Source organism: Apostichopus japonicus, chromosome 22 (genome assembly GCF_037975245.1).
Source record: "Apostichopus japonicus isolate 1M-3 chromosome 22, ASM3797524v1, whole genome shotgun sequence".
In the NCBI taxonomy this organism is placed as follows: Eukaryota; Metazoa; Echinodermata; class Holothuroidea; order Aspidochirotida; family Stichopodidae; genus Apostichopus; species Apostichopus japonicus.
In genome coordinates this window covers 19,396,951-19,418,984 of record NC_092582.1, presented here as the reverse complement: position 1 = coordinate 19,418,984, position 22,034 = coordinate 19,396,951, and the positions used below count along the sequence as shown (strand labels likewise).

The 22,034-nt window shown below is 37.4% G+C and overlaps 2 protein-coding genes across 2 annotated transcripts in view; both read right to left on the bottom strand.

The window, feature by feature from the left end:
- The window catches only part of LOC139964326 (uncharacterized), a 270,207-nt gene that overhangs the window by 52,196 nt on the left and 195,977 nt on the right, over positions 1-22,034 (bottom strand). The gene's annotated exons all lie outside the window — the stretch shown is intronic.
- On the bottom strand, positions 9,244-20,293 carry LOC139964324 (uncharacterized). The gene is made up of 7 exons (XM_071965842.1): positions 19,924-20,293; positions 16,919-17,018; positions 16,353-16,422; positions 14,983-15,198; positions 11,830-11,957; positions 11,207-11,321; positions 9,244-10,351 (listed from the first exon to the last, which is right to left on the bottom strand). Exons 1-7 carry the CDS (start codon positions 20,091-20,093, stop codon positions 10,281-10,283), a joined length of 870 nt encoding a protein of 289 aa, XP_071821943.1. The 5' UTR covers positions 20,094-20,293; the 3' UTR covers positions 9,244-10,280.

The following is a 22,034-nucleotide window of genomic DNA, read 5'->3' as shown; positions in this document are numbered from 1 at the left end:
GTGTCAACCAATGGTGCCATGATTGGAGATTAGAACTAAACCCGAAGAAATCACAGATACTCTACATCGCCAAACATAACAGGCTTAGAAGACAGCCGTATCTCACACTCAACAACGCCATAATACCAGTCACCAACCAAGTGCGTTTCTTAGGAATACATATAGACAGAGGGCTAACACTTGGATACCAACATCGCCTCACCCACATTAAAGTTAAACAACGTGTTAGATTACTCTTCAGAATCGCCGGAACTACAGATAACCCGCTTGCATCACCACGCACAAATATTAAGATCTATAACATGATGATTAGACCACTCATCGAATATGCAGCACCAGCCATGGCTCACATCACCACAAACAACATAGAACAATTCGAAGCCACACAACGCAGAGCATGCAGAATAGCCTACCACATATCACAGGACACAGACAGTGAAACAATAACAGCCATCGCCGACATTCCATCAGTCATCGAAAGATTAAACCAACTAAGGGATAAATTCCTAGACAGAGTCGCAGCTCCTACACACCACCTACACCAATTCACCAAGAATCAGCTGAAACAAACACCGTTCGTCCTTGATGCAAGTCCACTCATCGGCCTGGATCTTGAAATTTGGGACCACCAACTCTCAGAAGACATTTAATTCCATCTCAGAAACCAGCCAAGTACATCAAGTTCAAATTGTATCCTCTGTGACGCCCGTCCGTACCATCCGAAGAACCAACCATCTCGTTCATGTACCTTTCCTCTTTGTCAGCTTCCAGTCATTTTTCTCCGACCCGGCCCACAAAGTTCATATTTTTCATAATCTCAAAATTTTCAGTTCTCTCAAACCGTGGAGTCTAATTTTTACCGGCCAGGGGCTTCGCCCCTGGCTTGCTGAAGCACCTTACGGTGGAAACAGCGTAATACAAGACATAAGTAAGTAGATAATCAGAGTACTCTTTCCATTTAAAACAAGTCTTTGAGGTCAATAAGAGATCAAAAGTCCAATCTGGACTACCAGTTAAGTCAAAAGAAGAGAGTCAGGAATCATACCAGCTAGGGTTATTGAAATTCAACAAAGCTTTCTCATGTGTGAAACCTCCATGGATTTGATGAATTAAAAACTGTTGCATTCTACGACTGAGGACTTACATGTCAGGCATACAACCTTTACAATAAGGGTAAAGGCAGGTAGCCAAATTATAATGCAGTACACTGATGGGTGAAATTCAAAGAAATATATGGTGTACATGCTGATTGAAATTAGGACAAAATCATGCTCAATGTGAGGTAAAACTGTCCTACAATTAGTGTAAAATCATGGTAAACTGAGGTGAAACTAAGGTAAAAGCGTGGTAAATCTACGGTAAAATTGGGGTAAAATGTGGTAAAAGCGTGGTAAATCTACGGTAAAATTGGGGTTAAAGAACGGTAAAGCTGTGGTAAATTCGGGGTAAAAGCGTAGTAAAAGTGTAGTAAAAGTATGGTAACACCGTGGTAAATTGTATTAAAATTTGGGTAAAAGTGAGGTAAAACCATGGTAAATTTGTGGTAATTTACTGCGGTAAACCGCGGTTTACCGCGTCCATAGGGCCAAAACACCGCCGTAATGTACAACAAATTTACCGCGTTTTTAACCCAGTTTTACCGGGGTAAATGTGTGGTATGTTACCGCGGTAAATTTGAGGTAAATTTTTTTCCTGGGCATAATATTGAATATCATCAGACAATAATATCTTGTAGACAAGCTTAATTTGTATGTTAATATACATCAGTTTATTTAAATTCAGATCACCTTCATTTGTAAGGAACCTAGTTAAAATAAAGAACTATAAAGAATAAATCAGCACATACAATATATGATGATTACAGAAATATCACATTAAAAATTAATTCTAAATCTCTCTCGATGTTAATAAACCCACCTCCTTATTCCAGTTTACTGTAAAATGTATTTTATGTCCCAACAAAATTGTACAATGTAACCGGATACTGACGCTATTGTTTAAAGACCAAGTGTTAACCACTGATGGTTCTTGATGTTTGTTTCTCAGGTCTCTATTTCTCCAGTAGCAGAGGAATGCAATTCAGCACGCATGACCGAGACAATGACGCCTGTGATACGTTCGACTGTGCAGAGAAGCATAGAAGCGGCTGGTGGCACTCGAATGATTGGTGCACATGTAAAACTAATGATCTTTGCATTCATTTCCAATACAACAGCAGCTGCCAGTCATATTGTACTCGTGAAAATCTCAACGGTGTATACAATGGAGGCAAAGGGGAAGGGATGTTCTCTTTTACCTGCGACGTCCAATATGTTGAGATGAAAATTCGACCATCCTCTTGAGTTGATGAACAAGATGACTGTGAAAGTGACCATTTTACGAAACATTTACGTAATAAATTAGAAGTTAATGAAGTCTGACCAAACGGAGCCTGGTTGGAATACAGTTTATGGATAATAACATAAGAAAACATTAAACCTCAAAATGTAAACATTCACTAAAAAGGTTTCTGTTCGAAATAGAGTGACAACTTGAAAAATCGGAGCAAAGACAAACATAACATTCATTGCTCTACTGGTGAGTGATCATCACTACAAATAATTACGAGATATCAACAATAATTAAAATACAATAAATTAATAGGGTTTTGAGTTTTTATTTAAATTGTAAAAGTTTGTAAAAAGACAACCAGAGACACCATTCGTACACACCGTACACACCAAACTTAATAAATAGTTATTAGCATAACATTGCGTGTAGAACTTATACTATTAACATAAGGTGTAGTCTAAATGTGTCACAGAACTCACTCTTTTTTTGCACATTTGATGAACCAGAACCACCCCAACCACCCCCCCCCCGTCTTAAATATTTCAAGTAAAAAATAAAACTTTTGGATGCCTCTGCTCGTTTTGTATTAATTTTTTTTTGATTTGATGTTAATACAATATGTTTAAAATAAGAATAGAATATGCTATCTTAAATGAAATAAAAATTTAATTAAAACTTGAAACATTACTCGACAACGTCTTAAACAGAATTAAGGCGAAAGTGTCTGACCTTACATGATTTTTACTGTTGTGTTTTCTATTTCAAAATTCATTCGAAATACAGTTTACCAAGTATACATGTCTGTTGTACGAGATCCACGTAGTATGTACATACATTGAGTTAAACTAACCTTGCGTAAGCTTGTTTGCACGCCTGGAAAACAATAGCAGAGAATGTTGGTGTTCGACATTTGTCTTCTTTTGCATTAATGAGGAATCTGAAAGAGGGTCTATGGAGCAATCGTCGGCTGAAGCGCGCATTAAGAACCTTTCTCCCCACCCTTCACAAAATACAACAAAATGGATTTTGATTATGTTACTGCCTATTTCAACTTTGACCTCTGATTCTTCAGGCTCTAATAAAATGTCTCAGGTAGCATACGCCCATTAAAATCCCCATTGACTTACACACTAAATCACAAAAGTAATGCCTTCTCTAAGCCTAGATAGAAGTTTTCACTTGCTAAGCGCTACCCATCACTGGATACCTGACAAGCTGGCCTTTCATGGCACCATCAATTTTCCGTACCATGACCGTGATTTTTTTTTGCTACAAGAGCCGGAACTTTTCGTCACTTGTAAACAAACCTCTTTACTCGGCCGTAAACAATCTTCGTCCGCTGCTCCTGATAGGGCTAAACTTGCCTCAATTTTACCCAATTTTTTAACCACATGTGCTTCCGTTCATGCTCTTTAACATCCAAGCCACAAAAAAAGCTCATCCTAATTGATAACATAGCAAAAAAGTTGTTCTCCTGCTCCTAATTGGCACTTTTCCTGAAGGAGAACATTTGCCGCGGATTGATATAGACGCTAATAGGAGTATGCCACCCTCAGTATTGTTTGAATTTAATTATAATTTAAGTTGTAATTATAATTGGTATTACATTGGTACAAATATGATCACTATTATTGACGCTGGTATTGATATAGAACGAAATATTCGTCTATACTGATCTGACATATCAAATCGATTTAAAAATAACACGAGATTCTTCAATTAAAATAATATTAAGTGCGATTCAACTATGGATCAGTAAGAGCTATATACGTTGCGAATGATAGCAACGATGTACCGATGCCTTATCCAAGAACTGAGAAAAAATAATGCCAGTTCGAGGAAATATGATGAAAGAAAATAGCCTATTGCCATTTTCATATTAAAATTACTGAAAATAGAAGGACTGGAAATGTAACCACTGCTAATGAGAGAGGGAGAAGTGGGTAGAGGAGGGGAGGGGTGGGGGGGAGATAGTGAGATGGTAAGAGGTATAAGGATATATATATATATATATATATATATATATATATATATCTTTATCTATATCTATATTCTAGATATAGATATTCTTTATCTATATATAAAAAATCTATATCTATTAATAGAAAATCAATAAAGAATAACACACCAGAAAAAATCCACTTCACGACCGGTTTCGTCCTTTTGGGACTCATCAGGCGAAGGTAGGAATCGAACCCCGGATCTTCGTGTCACGAACCTAAGCCCGTACTACTCGACCACAGTGATTCTACTGGTGTGTTAAAGCGTATAACTTGGCTTTGAATAACTGGCATTAAGGGCGTATTACCCAAGTATTAAGATTGTACAGAGTGCGCCCTTGGTGCTTTGAATCTAACAATCTTTTCATAATTTTACACAGAATAACCACTCTTTATAGGCAAGCCAAGCCGTAAATAAGAAATGAATGTGAATATATATATATATATATATATATATATATATATATATATATATATATATATATATATATATATATATATATATATATATATATATATATATATATATATATATGCACACAGGCACAAAATCAAAGGAAACAAACGGTCCATTATAATTAATTGATAAAAATGATGGGTATTATTATTTCAAGATATAATCATATCCCCGGACGTAATTCTTGATCTCTGACACGCACTCCTGGTTTCTATTTATAAAAGATGGTACATAATCTAAAACTATTTATGAAAGATACAAAAAATTAAATTTGAAGTTCTGTGATTCTGGGATAACGAAAATATTATCGGTTAATTCACTTCGACAATAGCAAAGTTCAGAATGTATAATATTATTCAGGGTCTTTATAAATGTATTGGAACGTTTTTTTAATTACCCAACAAAGGACCAAGTCGTTGTCCTTCTTTGCTGCTAAGTAAAAACAAGGTCGATCCGTCGGAACCAGAATCACAACCTGGCTGTTGGTTGGACTTTTTATAGGGTGGTATTTGTACATTGTGAAAGAGGCTTGGTATTAAAGAGAGACAAGAGAAACACATAGTTATGATTCCATGTTGAAGTAGCGTTTTTTTTCTATTTAGTAAACAGTGCAAAAACTCCCAGCATGGACAGGATGATATTACATAAATGATATAGGCTATATATCTGTTCTTAATTTATATATATATATATATATATATATATATATATATATATATATATATATATATATATATATATATATATATATATATATATATATATATAGTAGTGTGCGATGTGCATATACGCGATGTGACATGGCAAGAAGCGATAGACGCACTAAACGTTATGCTTACAGTGATGGTGCGGTAGATATACATATAGATATGTATATATATATATATGTATATATATATATATATATGTATATATATATATATATATATATATATATATATATATATATATATAGTAGTGTGCGATGTGCATATACGCGATGTGACATGGCAAGAAGCGATAGATAGTGTGATTCTAAATGATCTGCATGAGAGACAAAATAAAATACGGTATTCTACTCTGCTACAATAAGCTATATGTTTTTGTATGTCCCGAAGTGTTGTTGCTTCTTCTTTACCGTGCCGTTTACTAAACTGGTATACTATAACCGACGTCATATTTCTATATTTCCATTATTTCACCAAAGCCAAACTTATCATATTACTTTCCAAGAAAAACCTTTACTTTGATGACCATTGCATCGTTCCGCGAATATTGATTGGGCCGGGCGGCGCAGCGGGGCGGAAGCGAACGATGACATGGCAGATTCTCATAAAGGTCTACAACAAGACCTCCGTGATGGACCATGCACCCATCTATGTATGAAACCGATCGATAGCTCAGGGACATGAGAATCTTTAAACCTGTCGTAAAACTTATCTTAAACCCCAAACCAGGTTGAGCGATTAAAGTAAAAATACACTTTAATTTGCTATAATGTTATAGCTTAATGGCAGCAAACTATGTTCTACAAGTACTAAAATACCATAAGAATGAAGTTCACAACCTTGGCTAATGAAATTTCAAATTCAAATGATGAAGGGAAGAACATTTTAATTTTCTCATGTGAATTAATACTGGTGTGAAATGTGTCTCAGTTGTGAATATTTCGTTGTTGTTAGAATCCAAAACTAATGTAATTATTAATTTGTAAACACCTACTAGGCCTACTGTTTATCTGGGGAATCAAAACAAGGAACATGATTTAACTTGATAAATTGTAATGGATCCTTAATAACATACTTTTCATGCTATTCCGTGTTAAAATCGTGTAGCAATCAGCTGGTCTAGTCAGGTTTTAGCTTTCATATTTTGTAATACACCCAGATGTGCAGTGGCCTAAAAAAACACCGTTATCGTATTAGCAGTGTAATAATTATATATAGGAAGTGCGTATCACGTACGATTGCTAGCTTAGCTTCATACCATGCTGCTCGTGCAACAACTTAGGAAGAATCATAGAAAGGATGAGAACGAACGTTGTCGTCGTCGGTGTGCATACGGTTCGTGGCATTCCATCGAGTGAGGTTAGGTAGACAATATGTATTTTATTACGCAGTGGCCAACTGTAGGTTTGAAATAGGCTATAGGCTTAATTTAGCTAATTGCATCTGCCAAACTAAGTAAGTAGTTGAATCAGTAGGCCTGAATGTTATTACGATTATAATCGAGTTAACGGAGCTGGCGAGTATTCAAGATCAAAAGAGCACTGACAAAATACCATGCTAAAAAAAAACAAGTTTTTAAGCATTTTTTCGACACTGAAAGGGGGGAGCAGTCGCTCCCCAGCTCCCAATGGCTAAGTCCCTGGTATATCCTGAACTAACTTGAAGCTAGCGAACAGGGTCGACCCACCCAATAGCAAAAATTAATACATAAATTATCCGAATTGAAGCTGGCGAACGTTGTATTTTTTTTAGAGTATTCAAAATCATACGAAGTTTTGTATGGTGGAGTATAAGGATCGCGAGATACAATTTCTCAATGTGACGAGGAAAACGTGGAAAATATGACTGATTAAAGGTCAATTTTGATCGAAAATTTTATGTCACTCACAAATTACAAGAACATATGAAAATTAGAGTGCGACAGTCAGAAAAATTAGAGTGCGACAGTCGGAAATTCCGAATTGAAGCTGGCGACAGTCGGAAATTCCGACAGTCGGAAATTCCGACTCAAATTTTCCAACTGTCGTCATTTTTGCTAAGATTGGGGGTGAGACACCCCCCTACCCCCCTCTAGCGACGTCCCTGGGTCTAAACAGGAGTTTTGACAATGTCTAGATACGAAGTGTTTCACGCTTTAATACACCAGAGCATTGTTTTTATCAACAACTTCCGTAGGCTAATAAACAAACTGCTATGTAAATCAGATCCTATACTATAAACCTAATATTAACATGAATATATCTTGCTGTTTGTCGTTGTTGCATGATTGTGCAGCTTGAGAACACTATGTCAATCTTGACAACACTATGTCAATGTATGCACTAGTCACGTCTTTGTTGTTAAAAAATATACACTGCAGATCAATCAAAATATTGTTTGTCATTGCTTTCTGTCCCGGTTTATCCATTTGACAGTGTCACACAAAATATATTTGACTTAAATCGGCTTACTAGGCTCTGGCAAAAGGTATTTAAGATGATGATAATGCCTTCAAGATTCTTGTTAGCCCCGGACCAAGTTGGTGATCTACGACAACATGATATTCCTTCTTGCTCGAGTCTCCTTCACTAACCATCGTGTCCTTAAGTGTATTTATCTGAGATCCAAATGAGAAGAATAGGCGACCCCGAGAATCAGATGAGAGAGAGGGTAGCCACAGATGGCACATGTACCCGTTGTTTGATGGAAATCCTGATTAGTACCCGTATTCATACATTACAAGTGACACTTCTTCTTCTATTTCTTGTATTTAAAAGTGCCATTTTGTTGAACAGACACATACGCAGAGTTTTATCGGAGAAGGTGGGGGGGGGGACTTGCAATGGAGAGGACACCCCGCTGCCCAAACTTGACTCACTAAAGAAGAAGTAACTAAATTTCCTTTCAAGTTTATTCATATTCTATCTTTTATTTATCCGAAAGAAGCTTTTAACAATTTGGCCAACATTTTAACGTATGGATATAAAGAGGCTCAAGTTTAGCGGGTTATACTAAAAATCACAATGTACTATTGATCGAACATATCTTACTGACGATTTCCCCTTTTGTTTTCTTTTGATCGTATATATCAATGAATCAACGATTACGCGATACTTGATCTTAGTTTGAACTTACGAAAAACCATAGACCCCAATTGCCTTCAGAGCGCAGGAAAGCCACGATCTTAGCGAAAACTTGTTGAACCATTTCTTATACGATACACAGGTACAATTCACCCCAAACTTCACCACTTGTCACTCCATTCGCATGATGTATGCAAATGCATATTTTACAGGTAATCATAACACATGTGAAACCGACAAAATTTAATGACATGTCCAAATACATTGTAAAGCAAAACGTATATTGAGTATTATCTAAACTAAAATAAAACTAGTCGTGCTATATAAACTATATTGTAATTGGATTTTAATATCAAATTGCACCAAGAAAACAATCAAGCATAACCCAAACAGTTGCTTAAAGCTATAATGCAAGTAGTTAGATGTTATTCTTCTTCGTCTACTGACTAAATATCTCTTCGGAAGTTTTCTGAAAGGGTTTTTGGTTTTCTAATGAGAACGCTGGTGAGTCTATTAAACGACACATTTAGTTCGTTTAGAGCAGTTGCGTAGGAAGGTATTTTTGAGTGGGGGGGGGCTGAAGACTGATGGCCGGCCTGGGGGAGGGGTCTAAGGGTGCAATATAGCACACTTCAAGTCATCCACTCCATTTTGTATATAATTTTGCATTTTCACCTGGCCTTAGATGAAATTTGGTTCTCCAAATGAGATTTTTTTTCTCAATTGTAAATGAAAAAGGGGTCTTCTGACTTGCGAAGCGGGGGCGTAATGATACTTCCGCCCCTCCATATTTTTCACTGGGGGGCTGGCGCCCCCCCCCCCCCCATTCTGCCCCCCGGTTCCTACGCCCTTGGTTTAGAGTTACAGGATCTATCCATATATTGTCATATCGGGCTTTATCAGGATTTTTTATAATTATTTACACACGAAATTATAGGCCCATAATAATTTAAACGGCTGACTTGATTCGAATGTCCAAAAGTGAAGTACTTCTTAGTTTCGGTAACCTTTTGAAAGTTGTCTACACAGCGGTGGTAGCACCAACAAGGGAGCTGGAGGCACATAAGCCTGGAGTTTGGCTACGGGCCTAGTGTATAACAAGTTTGAATTTGAGGAAACTATCATGTCATCATGCTTGTAACATTATATAATATCACGATTAAACTCCGTAGAGAAATGAAGGACGGAAACAAAGGCCTCGAACACAGCGGAAAGAGATTAAGATATTAATTACTTCTATGTTAACCAGTCTCTTCTTTCGTCTTAACCCTTTATAGCTTTCGATGATGTGTACTGTATGATAATTGGCCTTATGTGGAAACAGGACAGCGTCTTCTTGCCTGTTACAGGGAAATGTTACAGGAAATTTAGAGCTGTTTATGATTCTACACCAAAAATTGGTTCAATTTTCTCCAATTTAGATTTTTGTAGGGCAAAAATGAAATGCAAGGCTTCAGCTTTATTAAATCTTGCCAAACCTCGAATCTTACAATCCTTAGTTAAAAGACGAGATAAACTGATCAAGCAACTGTGCTAATCAAATTATAAGTTTAAGTTTGTAGAAAGGTATGGAAACAAGTTTATTGCTTGCTTACTTAACATACATACTTAGATACATAGCCGGCAAGGAGTTTGTGACTTGTGTTTGTCCAGCGGGAGATGTTCCAAATATGATGGTTGGTAGAACTGATGCAATAATGGTGCCATGTCTTTGTCAACCTAATTATTCGATTTTAAACAGAGAGCCTGTTGGTGACATTACGGCTTTCATGTCATCATTCGTAATATACCAACCTGCGAAAAACATGAGGAAGAAAACATAATAAGCTGATTGTTATAACAACAACAAAAGATTTCACGCCTAACTAGGTAATGACACTTAAACACACAAAGATGCATACAATACATATATCGCCCAAATATGGGCACATAAACATGTTAACCGCACAGAAACAAAACAAGAAAAACTTCTATTATGGTCCTGTTAATTATCTTTAAACACTACATCGGTCTCGTGAACGGGCGGTCTTAGAATTCACAGAATTGTCAGCAGTTAATGTGATAAGTAAATTGAAATCAATTAGAAACCTTAAAGAGTAAACTGAAATAAAAAATTCACAATCTTTCAAAACATAAAATTGCTATTAACTTTCAATATTTCATTTTCGTTTACGTCCAAGCATAAATCTTTGAAATCCATACTCAAAGAACTGCTAAACCTCGTAAGTGTTTCTTGGTCTATGTTTGTTTTTGTACTTGTGTGTGATAGGGGTTATATCGAATTCCCCTTTTGTTGATTGCTACGACGCTTGTGGGGGTGCTTGTTACGGTGTCCTTAATCCTTTGGCCGAGGGCTCAGATAACCATGATCATGCAGCCGACCTCTGGTCAGAACATTTCTTTGTACTAACAACACGAAACTTTCTTTAGTTGCCATCCAAGGGGTAACGAACCGAAAGAACAATGCATGATGTAAAACTGATAGAATGATACTATCGTTTCATAACAATTGATCTTAGACCAACTATCCCTTCTGTTGTGCTTCTACTTGATAGTCAGTACTCCCTGTGCTATTAAATATAATTAAATGATTGTATTAAATAAATGTGATCATATCTTTATGGCGTTCTGTTCTTTCACAAATCTTACCATTATTTACAGTGCTTTCAATCTTATATTCATTGCCGTCTTGCGGAACCAACTGTATAAATCTTGCATTGTCAGGTATCGGTTCACCTCCCGTATATACGGTTTCATCAAATGGCTATATATATAAAATTCAAGATCAGTTTTTCAATATCATATCAATTGAAATGTGTGTGTATATGTATATATATATATATATATATATATATATATATATATATATATATATATATATATATATATATATATATATATATATTTATATATAAATATATATACATTTATATATATATATATGTTTATTTATATATGTATATATATATATATATATATACATATATATGTATATATATATATACAAAATCAAAGGAAACAAACGGTCCATTATAATTAATTGATAAAACTTCTTTGACACAGGCACTGCTGGTTTCTATTTATAAGCTTAAGAAAAGCATGGTACATAATCTAAAACTATTTATGTAAGATACAAAAAAATACATTTGAAGTTCTGTGATTCTGGGATAACGAAAATAGTATCGGTTAATTCACTTCGACAATAACAAAGTTAAGAATGTATAATATTTTCAGAGTTCTTAATAAATGTATATTAACGTTTTATTAATTACCCAAAGGACCAAGTCGTTGTCCTTCTTTGCTGCTAAACAAAAACATGGTTGATCCGTCGGAACCAGAATCACAACCTGGCTATTTGTTGGACTTCTTGTAGGGTCGTATTTGTACATTGTGAAAGAGGCTTGATATTAAAGAGAGACAAGAGAAACAAACAGTTATGATTCCATGTTGAAGAAGCGTCTTTGTCTATTTAGTAAACAGTGCAAAAACTCCCAGCATCGACAGGATGCTATTACATATATGATATAGGCTATATATTGTTCTTGATTTTCCAACTCATTACGATTTCAATAATATATATTCATTTGCCTTTGTCGTTTATGTCCATTTCATTAACATAAAGTATGTTCAAAGTATCTCTTTCGAGATCCGGCTTATAGGAATCACAAATGATTTTCGAGTTGGTTAGCATCATGTTTGATCTCTAGAGTTATGTAAAATATGTCACCAAAAACAGAACTAGTATTGTTCGTTACAGGTGACAAACGCCTACAATGGAATTACGACCTTCCTTACCGGTTTCAAAACTCTGGACATTCAATAAGCGTCCATACGGTAACTTACAGCCTGTTGTTACACGAGTTTTAAGCCTGCACGGCGATCAGACAACATCTAATCTGTGAGGTAAGCTTTCAATCCTACGCGCCAAAGACAACATCAACATGTCCGTACCACTTACCACAATGATTATACTGGTGTGATAACGTATTACAACATATCAATGTGAGTGTATGACGCATTAATGTTTTTGAGTTTCTTTCAATATGTAATGCCGTTAGAAGAAATAGGTATGTGCAACGTCAGTGGCGTAGCTACGTGGGGCCTGGGGGCCGAGGCCCCCCATGAAATCGGCTGGCTCCCCACTGCCCCCCCCCCTCCACTGGGAATGGGGTAAAAAAATTGTAAAAAAAAAATCATCAGTGCCATTCACTAATATTTTTTGTTCAATAATTTGGGAAAGAGAGTTACACAATTTTCTCGTCTGCATCTGGCAGAATAAGAATAATACAATATCTGTAGTAATCATGAGAATGGTCACACAGCTTGGCATGGCAATGGTCGATGCGACCATACACCACGAACCTTGTTGTGCTGCGCGATATCGATATCCAATAAATGGCCTTCCTCTAATGCTATTAAAGTCCACATGTGGGCATATCCTGCAAACCTACCGGTAGCCCACAGGGGTTTGAGTTGGGAGAAAGGCCTTGACACCTTGAAACGACAAATGATGCCAACCATAGGCGTACGAGGAGGGGGGGCAGGGGGACAGACTGCTCCCAAGAGGAGACAAAATTCTCCTCATAGGCTGCCCGAATTTTTCAGGACTTTTGCCCGAATTTCTTGTCCTCTGGAAATATATATATACACACATATTAATACCGGGGGAAAAGGGGGGCACGTGCCCCTCCCCCACTTTTCCTCAGGTTAAAAATGTGCCTTTCTTTCTACATAAAAATTGAGGTGCCTCAAGTTAGCAAGAGGCCAGGGAACCAGAATTAACACTCGGGAAGGGCCGTTTCCGGCCATCTGAGGGGTTTGTAAAACCAAAAATTTGCTAGTACGCTCCGCGCCAACCAGAGGCGCTCCGCTCAGATAGTCGTGCATACAACTTTGCAAATCCTGGCTAAGCCCGTGACTTTTACGAATTTCTGTGAGTCAAACTCAAAACATTTTTGAATGGAAAAAAATTGTTAAGATATTAACAAGAAAAAAACTTTAATTCGGAAGCTTCCTACATTAGCAACTAGCATGATTTCACCTCATTTTGTCTCAAAAGAAAACTTGTTCCTTGCTTCCCAATTTGCGAATTGGATATTGCAGTGCTAGTATGCATATTTTCCTTAAGGGGGGGGGGGGGCGTTGATGGATTGATGTGAATACACAAAGAAGATAATACTGAATATAAGGCTGCATCGTTCCAATCGAATTTCTGCAAAGTGCCCTTTGATGTCGGTGCCCCCCCTCCAGATTAAAAGTGCTTCCGCCGCCCTTGACCTGGATATCCCCGACATGAGTGTATAAAAGAAACATTTTCTTTTTCATGGATAGTGGGGGGGGTGCCTACAAGCCTAGAAGTACAGGTTTATCATATTCTTTGTTATATTTTATACGTTTTTGTGAGACAAATTGCAGTCTCACCCGACACAGCGACATTATCCCGCCTACGTGTCGTTGAACAATGAATGTTTTTCTGGAGGTAGCTGAGTACTGTGTTAAAATAATAAATAAGGTAACTAAATATAGGAGCTTAAAAATATTCTGCCCCATTTTTCCCCTTCAAAGTGATGTTACCATTTTTTCTTCTTCTAATTTACCAAATTTTTGGGGAGGTGTAAATTTCTAACTCGTGAGATTATAAAATAAAGAATGTTTAGATGCAACTTGCAAGGCCTCAGAAGTGCCGTTTCCGGCAACCTGAGAGGCATTGTGTGCCAAAAATTTTCTTGTACGCTACGCGCCAACTAATGGTGGCGCTCCGCTTAGATAGTGTCACGGGAACTTTCAGGCACAAAAAGTTCTGCCCCCCAAACTGAAATGGTCCCATACGCCAATGATGAAAACTTCCCTCAAGTTAAAAGTCTGGCTGAGTTGGCATGCAAGGCCAGTCAGCATGAAAATGGAAAAAACCTTTTTTTTTGCATTTCTGTCACCAAAGTTGCACATCTTTTTGGTTGCTATTTTGCCTCACAGGTGCCATCTCCTGCGATCTGGGGGGTGCTGAAATCTCAAATTTTCTCTGTACGCTCCGCGCCAACCAAGGTGGCGCTCCGCTCAGATAGTAACCTCCGCCCCCCCCCCCCCCACAAGAAAGAACAGCCTCCCATGGCCCCCACTCAAAAAATCCTAGCTACGCCACTGTGCAACGTACATTCGGTGTTGTTGCAGTTAGAACTGTAAAGCTATTACAAGGCTAGTACAGCCATCGTGTAATCGTGAGGCGCACAACGGTCTGGTAAGGAAGTCTACATACTAAATATTTATATAATTTAACATCTATTTAAAGCATGGCGTAGGGGATATCAACTAGCGTATAGATCCTACAAAAGTTATGCACCGGACTCAGATATTCCGGCCTGGTGAACTGTTTCAAACCATAACCAGTTTCTCTTGATGACTCAATGAGAATCGAGTTTTTAACTTACTCAGTGAACCATTGGACTCAGTGAATTCAATATCGTCACCATCTACTTCCAACCACAGTTGCTTGTTCCCTTCAGTAACAACAAACCTAACGTTCTCTTGTTTTCCACTGTACTGATAGGTATTTAGAGAGGGTACCTCAAGTGGGATGAAAGGTTCAATATCTGCATAATCAGAATTCCAATAAAACCCGCCGAACTCCAGATACGGATGACCATCTAGATAGGGAACAGAAAATATCATTCATGAACTTAATGAAAATAACCAGCAAGCCGATCGGCTCATTGTGATTCCTTGACACGACTTTGACAGAAAATAATACCGCATGTTATAGTAGGCATTCTTGTGTAAAAAATAAGTTATTCTCATTTGTACGGTTGGAGAAAATCGTGCTTACAGGGTTTTCAGACCGTGACATTTGATGACCTCAAATAACTCTTGACCTTTTACAACTGTTGTACTTTTGTACTCACTAACGTGAACCTACACATCAAATGCAATTAATTAACGGTGTAACATTGTATATACTATGTTAACCACATTTCAGACCTTGACCTCTGTGGGCCTTTGACCCTAACCAAAACCAGTCGGTTTCATAAGTGTACTCAGTTACCTGGATTCATAAGCTACGTATGAAACTTGAACCATCCCTGCATTAAGTAACACGAATTCCAGTTTTTATTATGTGTTTATTTAAGAGTACATTTTAAAATCATTGATCCATTTGTCAACAAAATCATGTTTAAAAAACAAACACTTCTAATTTATGATTAGGGGCGAAGTTGGGCGACACGCCATGTTACTATACACCACTGAATATGCTTAATTACATATTGGCAGTGAACTACACCTTAACTTCGTTTTATGTCTTTAGACATTGCGTTAGACTTGTCAGCCTGATTACCTTTGACCGTATATACTCGATTAATATGAAATAGTGGTAGATATCATCAACAACTTAAACAGCAAACGTTCTCCTCATATATCTAAGCCTTTATGCTTTTCGCTTTTTTTTGTATAACAATTTGTACAACACCAACTCTGTAAAGAACACAAAAGTAAATGTACATTCGGCGTTCCATACTGTTGGTGGGCTATGTTCTCTATTTGCCTGCCATAGTTCCTTATGGAGTAAAGGTAATAGTATGGTTATATATGATCGCATCCGAAAGTACATTTTGGCAACAATTCAGACTTTTAGGGTGTCGGGGTGGTGGGCAGGGGTGACAGTTTTTTCCTAAGTTATAATTGTTAGTTTGTACAAACACATTTCATTGACGCGTTCTGATGACTTACACCTAACATTGTGTCGAATCGTGGTTTTGAGCTCATAAAAATTACTAGACGCCGTATCTTGTTTCACCTGAATTACCTGATTTGAATCCGATTTCGAGGATCACCACAATTGGAACAACTTTGCCATTTACCTTTCTTTCGACAGCCTTGAAGAAAATAGAGGGAGAGAGAGAGAAAGCTTGATTGGTTGTCATGACAATTCACCAATGATTATATATTTTTCACTGAGATATTATGGGCAAATTATTTCTCTTGTCGATCATAGTTCTGCTACAAATGGCATAAATCACTATTGCATATATCATATTCAAAGAAGTGTTGAGTGTAACATACTCGTAAACTAATGAAGTTTGGCATTAAGGTATTACTGATTAGTATGTGTCGACGTGTACGCCAGTAGCCAGGCAAGAGAACGAGGGCCGTGGCGAATATTATGCATCTCTACAATTGTTCAACTTTCTGGGTATTTCCTACAAATGAACCTGTCGACATGTAATTTCGTGTTCCCAAAGAAATCAACAATTGGTCTTTAGTTATTAGAAGACTAAAATAAACAAAATGTGGCTATACGGAAATAAATATAATTCGTTCCGTTGATGAGTTAAGTTTTAGAAAAAAATATATTAATCACGAAAGAATTACCAACGCGATCACCGAGAGAGAACGAATCGATTCGAGGATGAGGTCAAATGAGAACTGCTCAACAGGGACTTTGTTTACTGAAATCAATCGATCCGAATGCCTAGATAAAATAGATAAAGGAGAAATATTGTAGAGGTTTTCATGATGAAATCTCTCATCTGGTCCTCTTCAGTAACATGCTTTCGTATCTCGAACAATATGAAAACAATTATGAGAAAGAACGTTTTGTACTCGAGACCTTCTTCCTGTATTAATACTAATGATTATTCATCTGGTTTATTTGAGGTGTACGGCAAAATTACCCATTGAGTCGATATTTGTTTATCTTAATATTGAATTTATCCCAATCCAAGTTCGTGCTAGCAATACTTTTAAAGGTATAATCATTAACAATCATCACTTCAAATTAACCCAGTATGCTGATGATACTACTATTTTCTTGGACATTGATATTACTTCCCTACAGGCTGTTTTGATATACTAGGTGACTTTTCGCTAGTTTCGGGCTTGGTCATAAATTATAACAAATAATCTCTCTTCCCTTTAGGTCCTACTTCTGGCGATACTCCTGCTTTGTTCAAGAATTGTGGTAAATTCATCACCGATGGCCCTATTAAATCATTAGGTATACATTTCACAAACCAGAAACCTGCTATTTACAGTCTCAATTATATACCAAAACTTTCTCGTCTCAAAAATACTCTTTAAGCAGTCGTCCACTCGTGACCTCACTTCCTATTGACAGAATTACTCTGGTTAAAAGTTTCGCAATCTCTCAGCTTGTTTTCTCTTCTCTGTTCGGCCAAACCCACCAGATTATTTTATGAATGACTTCAATAAAATACTATTCAGTTTTATATGGGACAGAAAACCAGATACAATTTAGTCTTGTAAAGATCCTAGTATAAACAGCCTAGTGTTCTTCCCCAAACATAAACGTACGGGACCATTTCAGTTTGGGGGGCAGAACTTTTTGTGCCCGAAAGTTCCCCTGACACTATCTAAGCGGAGCGCCACCATCGGTTAGCGCGTAGCGTACAAGAACATTGTTGGCATACAATGCCTCTCAGATTGCCGGAAACGGCACTTCTGAGGCCTTGCAAGTTGCATCTACAAAAAAGTTGCATCTACATCTCACAAAAAAGTATAAAATATAACAAAGAATATGATAAACCTGTACTTCTAGGCTTGTAGACACCCCCCCCCCCCAGCATGAAAAAGAAAATGTTTCTTATATACACTCATGTCTGGGATGTCCAGGTCAAGGGCGGCTGAAGCACTTTTAATCTGGGGGGGGGGGCACCGACATCAAAGGGCACTTTACAGAAATTCGATTGGACTGATGCAGCCTTACATTTTATACCCTTTATAACCCTTTAGAACCCTTTATAATTCTTATTGTATTATGTTATTTGTGTATACACATCACTCCATCAACGCCCCCTCCCCCTAAAGGAAAATATGCATACTAGCAGAGACAAAATGAGGTAAAATCATGCTACTTGCTAATGTAGGAATCTTCCGAATTAGAGTTTTTTTCTTGTTAATGTCTTAACAAAATTTTCCATTCGAAATAGCTTTGAGTTTGACCCACAGAAATTCATTAAAAGTCAGGGGCGTAGCCAGGATTCGCAAAGTTGTATGCACGACTATCTGAGCGGAGCGCCACCATCGGTTGGCGCGGAGCGTATGCTATAAATTTTTTGGTTTTACAAACCCCTCAGATGGCCGTAAACTGCCCTTCCCGAGTGTTCATTCTGGTTCCCTGGCCTCTTGCTAACTTGAGGCACCTCAATTTCTATGTAGAAAAAGGGCACATTTTTAACCTGAGGAAAAGGGGGGGGCACGTGCCCCCTGTGCCCCCCCGGTTCCGCCGCCCTTGGTCCAGGTATACAATTGACTAGTTAGAAAAAAAATTGATCGTGCAAAAAGTGTGGTTGCCCAGATGAACTGCGCTTACGGTGGTGTTACACGGAAATATTCGGGCATAATGATGCTAAATAAAGACAAGAGCATCAATGACGCAGTATCTCAATACTGGAAGTTCTAATTTCAATTTCTAGTTTCATTTCTTTGCCAGGAAAGGTCTCTGCAGGTTACACTTCATCCTGCAAGTGTTGCCTTTAGCGCCTACTGCCTGTTTGTCGAGGTAAAGAAAATCATGGAATTAGCGGGCAAAAACTTGAAAAAGATTCGGGCAAGCTACTGCATATTTATATATATATATATATATATTTCCAGAGGACAAGAAATTCGGGCAAAAGTCCTGAAAAATTCGGGCAGCCTAAAAAAAATATATATATAGGCTTATATATATTTTTTTTCTCCTCTTAGGCTGCCCGAATTTTTCAGGACTTTTGCCCGAATTTCTTGTCATCTGGAAATTTAGGGGGCAGTCTTCCCCCCCTGCCCCCCCCCGCCTCGTACGCCTATGTCCCTAAAGCTATTTTCCCGTATCTACTTGCTGTACTGCCCAGAGAACGACAGCGGTAACGCTTTTCGATTGATACTAGGGTCTTGCACATTTCTCCCAAACTATCTTATGTTTTCCTTTGAAGTTGGAAGATTTGCTTCGGAAAAGCGAAGAAGCCGATCAGGTTTGCCAGTTGGGCCCACTTCCCCAAAAAATGTTTATTCAAGCCCTACCTCCTACAGTGAACATCACTTGGCCTTATATTGGTTTGTACACTGCGAGACGGTCGCTAATTGCTGTGAAAGACACATGATCTCACATGACACACAATTTCGTGATAATAATATGAATAAGGATTTTGTGGTTTACATAAGGTCACGCCCCAATTTGGAGAATGTCCAAGAATATGTTTGAATCGGACAGATCCTCGGGCATGTAAAATACAGTGGGTAAGCACATTCGTGGTAGGCAGAAACGGACATGATTACTGTTCGCCTGTTCTTATCAGCAATGTAAATCGCTCTTGTAAAAACCAACCGATAATGCGTGATCGTAATTGATTAGAAAATTATTGAGATGGAAAAGTATTTACCTGATGCCTCCATGGTAGAGAATTCCGCCTGGTGAAATTTGTTCAATAAAGAGATGCTTGCCATGGCCATTTATGGTTTCTCTCTGCACTAAGAAGGCTGATAAGTCGACGCTAGTATAATGCAGTTTGGGGTGCGTTAAAGACAACGCCGATCTTCGCAGCAGCGCCATGTTGTTCTAAAAAACTACAGATTAAATAAATCGGATAGCTGTTAATGAATGTTTGGTATATCTACCGGTACGTTTCCAGATCTTGTATGGTCGAGTATTCCCAAACTAGAACACGATAGACCGACGGACTGCAACCCTTGCGGTCTAGGTAAGGTAGCTTACGTATAACAATTGTAGGACGTCTATAGTGAACTGAGAGCGAAGAATGAAATATACAGCTTGTACTAAAAGAAACCGGAACCCAGAGAAGAAATATAATTTCCTGTTGTTATTATATTACGGGAAAGTGAAAGTAGAATTTTGGCTTATGTATTACATTTCGGGTCATAGATCAAAAGTGATGAAAATGTATACCAAAGGGGGGGGGGGGGGGGGATTGATAAACTGGATGTATACAAACTTGTTAATGAGTAGATGGTTGGGTCAATGGTCACATAAAGGTAAACAAATACCCCATGGGGAGTCCTGGCACGGTAGGTCAGTATTGGCAGACGGGGACTTCGAGGACCTCTACCATGTGTTCGCTCCTAAACTCTGGCAATTGAAAGCTACCATAGTATGTTAAGCCAAAGTTGATTGGCATCGGATCAACGCGCCACAGTTCACTGTGTTCGACTGTGGAAGTATTTCCTTCCGACCCTTAGATTATATAAAAGTTAACACAACATAGATTTACAGACTAACCGTCCGGACACATTTCGAGAATTTACAAGGCATATTAAAATGGAGGTTACTTAGTTCAAGGGGAAATCTGGCGTTGCTAAAGAAATGAGAGTTATACGATGTTTTTTCACACGAAATATTTTGTTAAGCGTCTCGTGTATTTGTCGCACAGTTAATATCATAATAACTGCCAGGTATATTTTAAACTCGAAACATGCATGGCTGCAGATCATATTGAAAGTCCACGATAGAGCAGAAAATCATTGAACTACATTGTTAAGGTTCACATTCAAATTGTACGTAGGTTTTGAAGGCTTTGAGCAGTGCATCGGCCGATCTGATATATATATATATATATATATATATATATATATATATATATATATATATATATATATATTAATGATTAAGCTGGAAATATAAATATAAAATATAAAAATATAAATATAGATATTCTATATATATATAAATATATATATAAATATATATATATATATATATATATATATATATATATATATATATATATATATATATATATATATATATATATAAATATAAGGAAGCCTTGGCAATTAAGAAGCTCTCCTTGTAAAAGTTCGCTATGATTCAAGTTTAAATGATTAAAATAAAAAAGATCCGACATACCAATTTCACGATTAGTTTGATGGGTCAGCATTATAGTTTCGGGTATCGTCGGGTATCACCTATGAGCCTCGACCTTATTTACATACATTTAAGCTTAATTATTAACATCAGTTGATTCAAGGGCAGTTCTGACCAAAATCACCAGATTCTCATTGTTAATCTTATTGTTGTTTCAAATCTTTCATCAGGTATTGTTGGGCTGTGTTACGAACATGATAAACATCTCAAAAGTTGTTGTAGTTCGAACTATAAAGCTATTTTAAAGCTAGTACAGTCTTCGGATAACCCTGAAGCGCACAACTGTCTGGTTAGAAAGTCCACATATTACTAAACATTTACGACATTTAACATATATTCAACGCCTTGCGTAGGCGATATCAACTAGCGTAGAACTTACAAAAGTTATACACTGGACTCAGATATTCCGGCCGCTGGTGAACGGTTTCAAACCATAACCAGTTTCTCCTAATAACTCAATGAGAATCGTGTTTTTAACTTACTCTGTGCACCAAGCGACTCAGTGAATTTAATATCGTCAACATCTACTTCCAACCACAGTTGCTTGGTCCCTTTAGTAACACGAAACTCAACATTCTCTTGTTCCCCATTGTACTTATAGCTTAATAGATC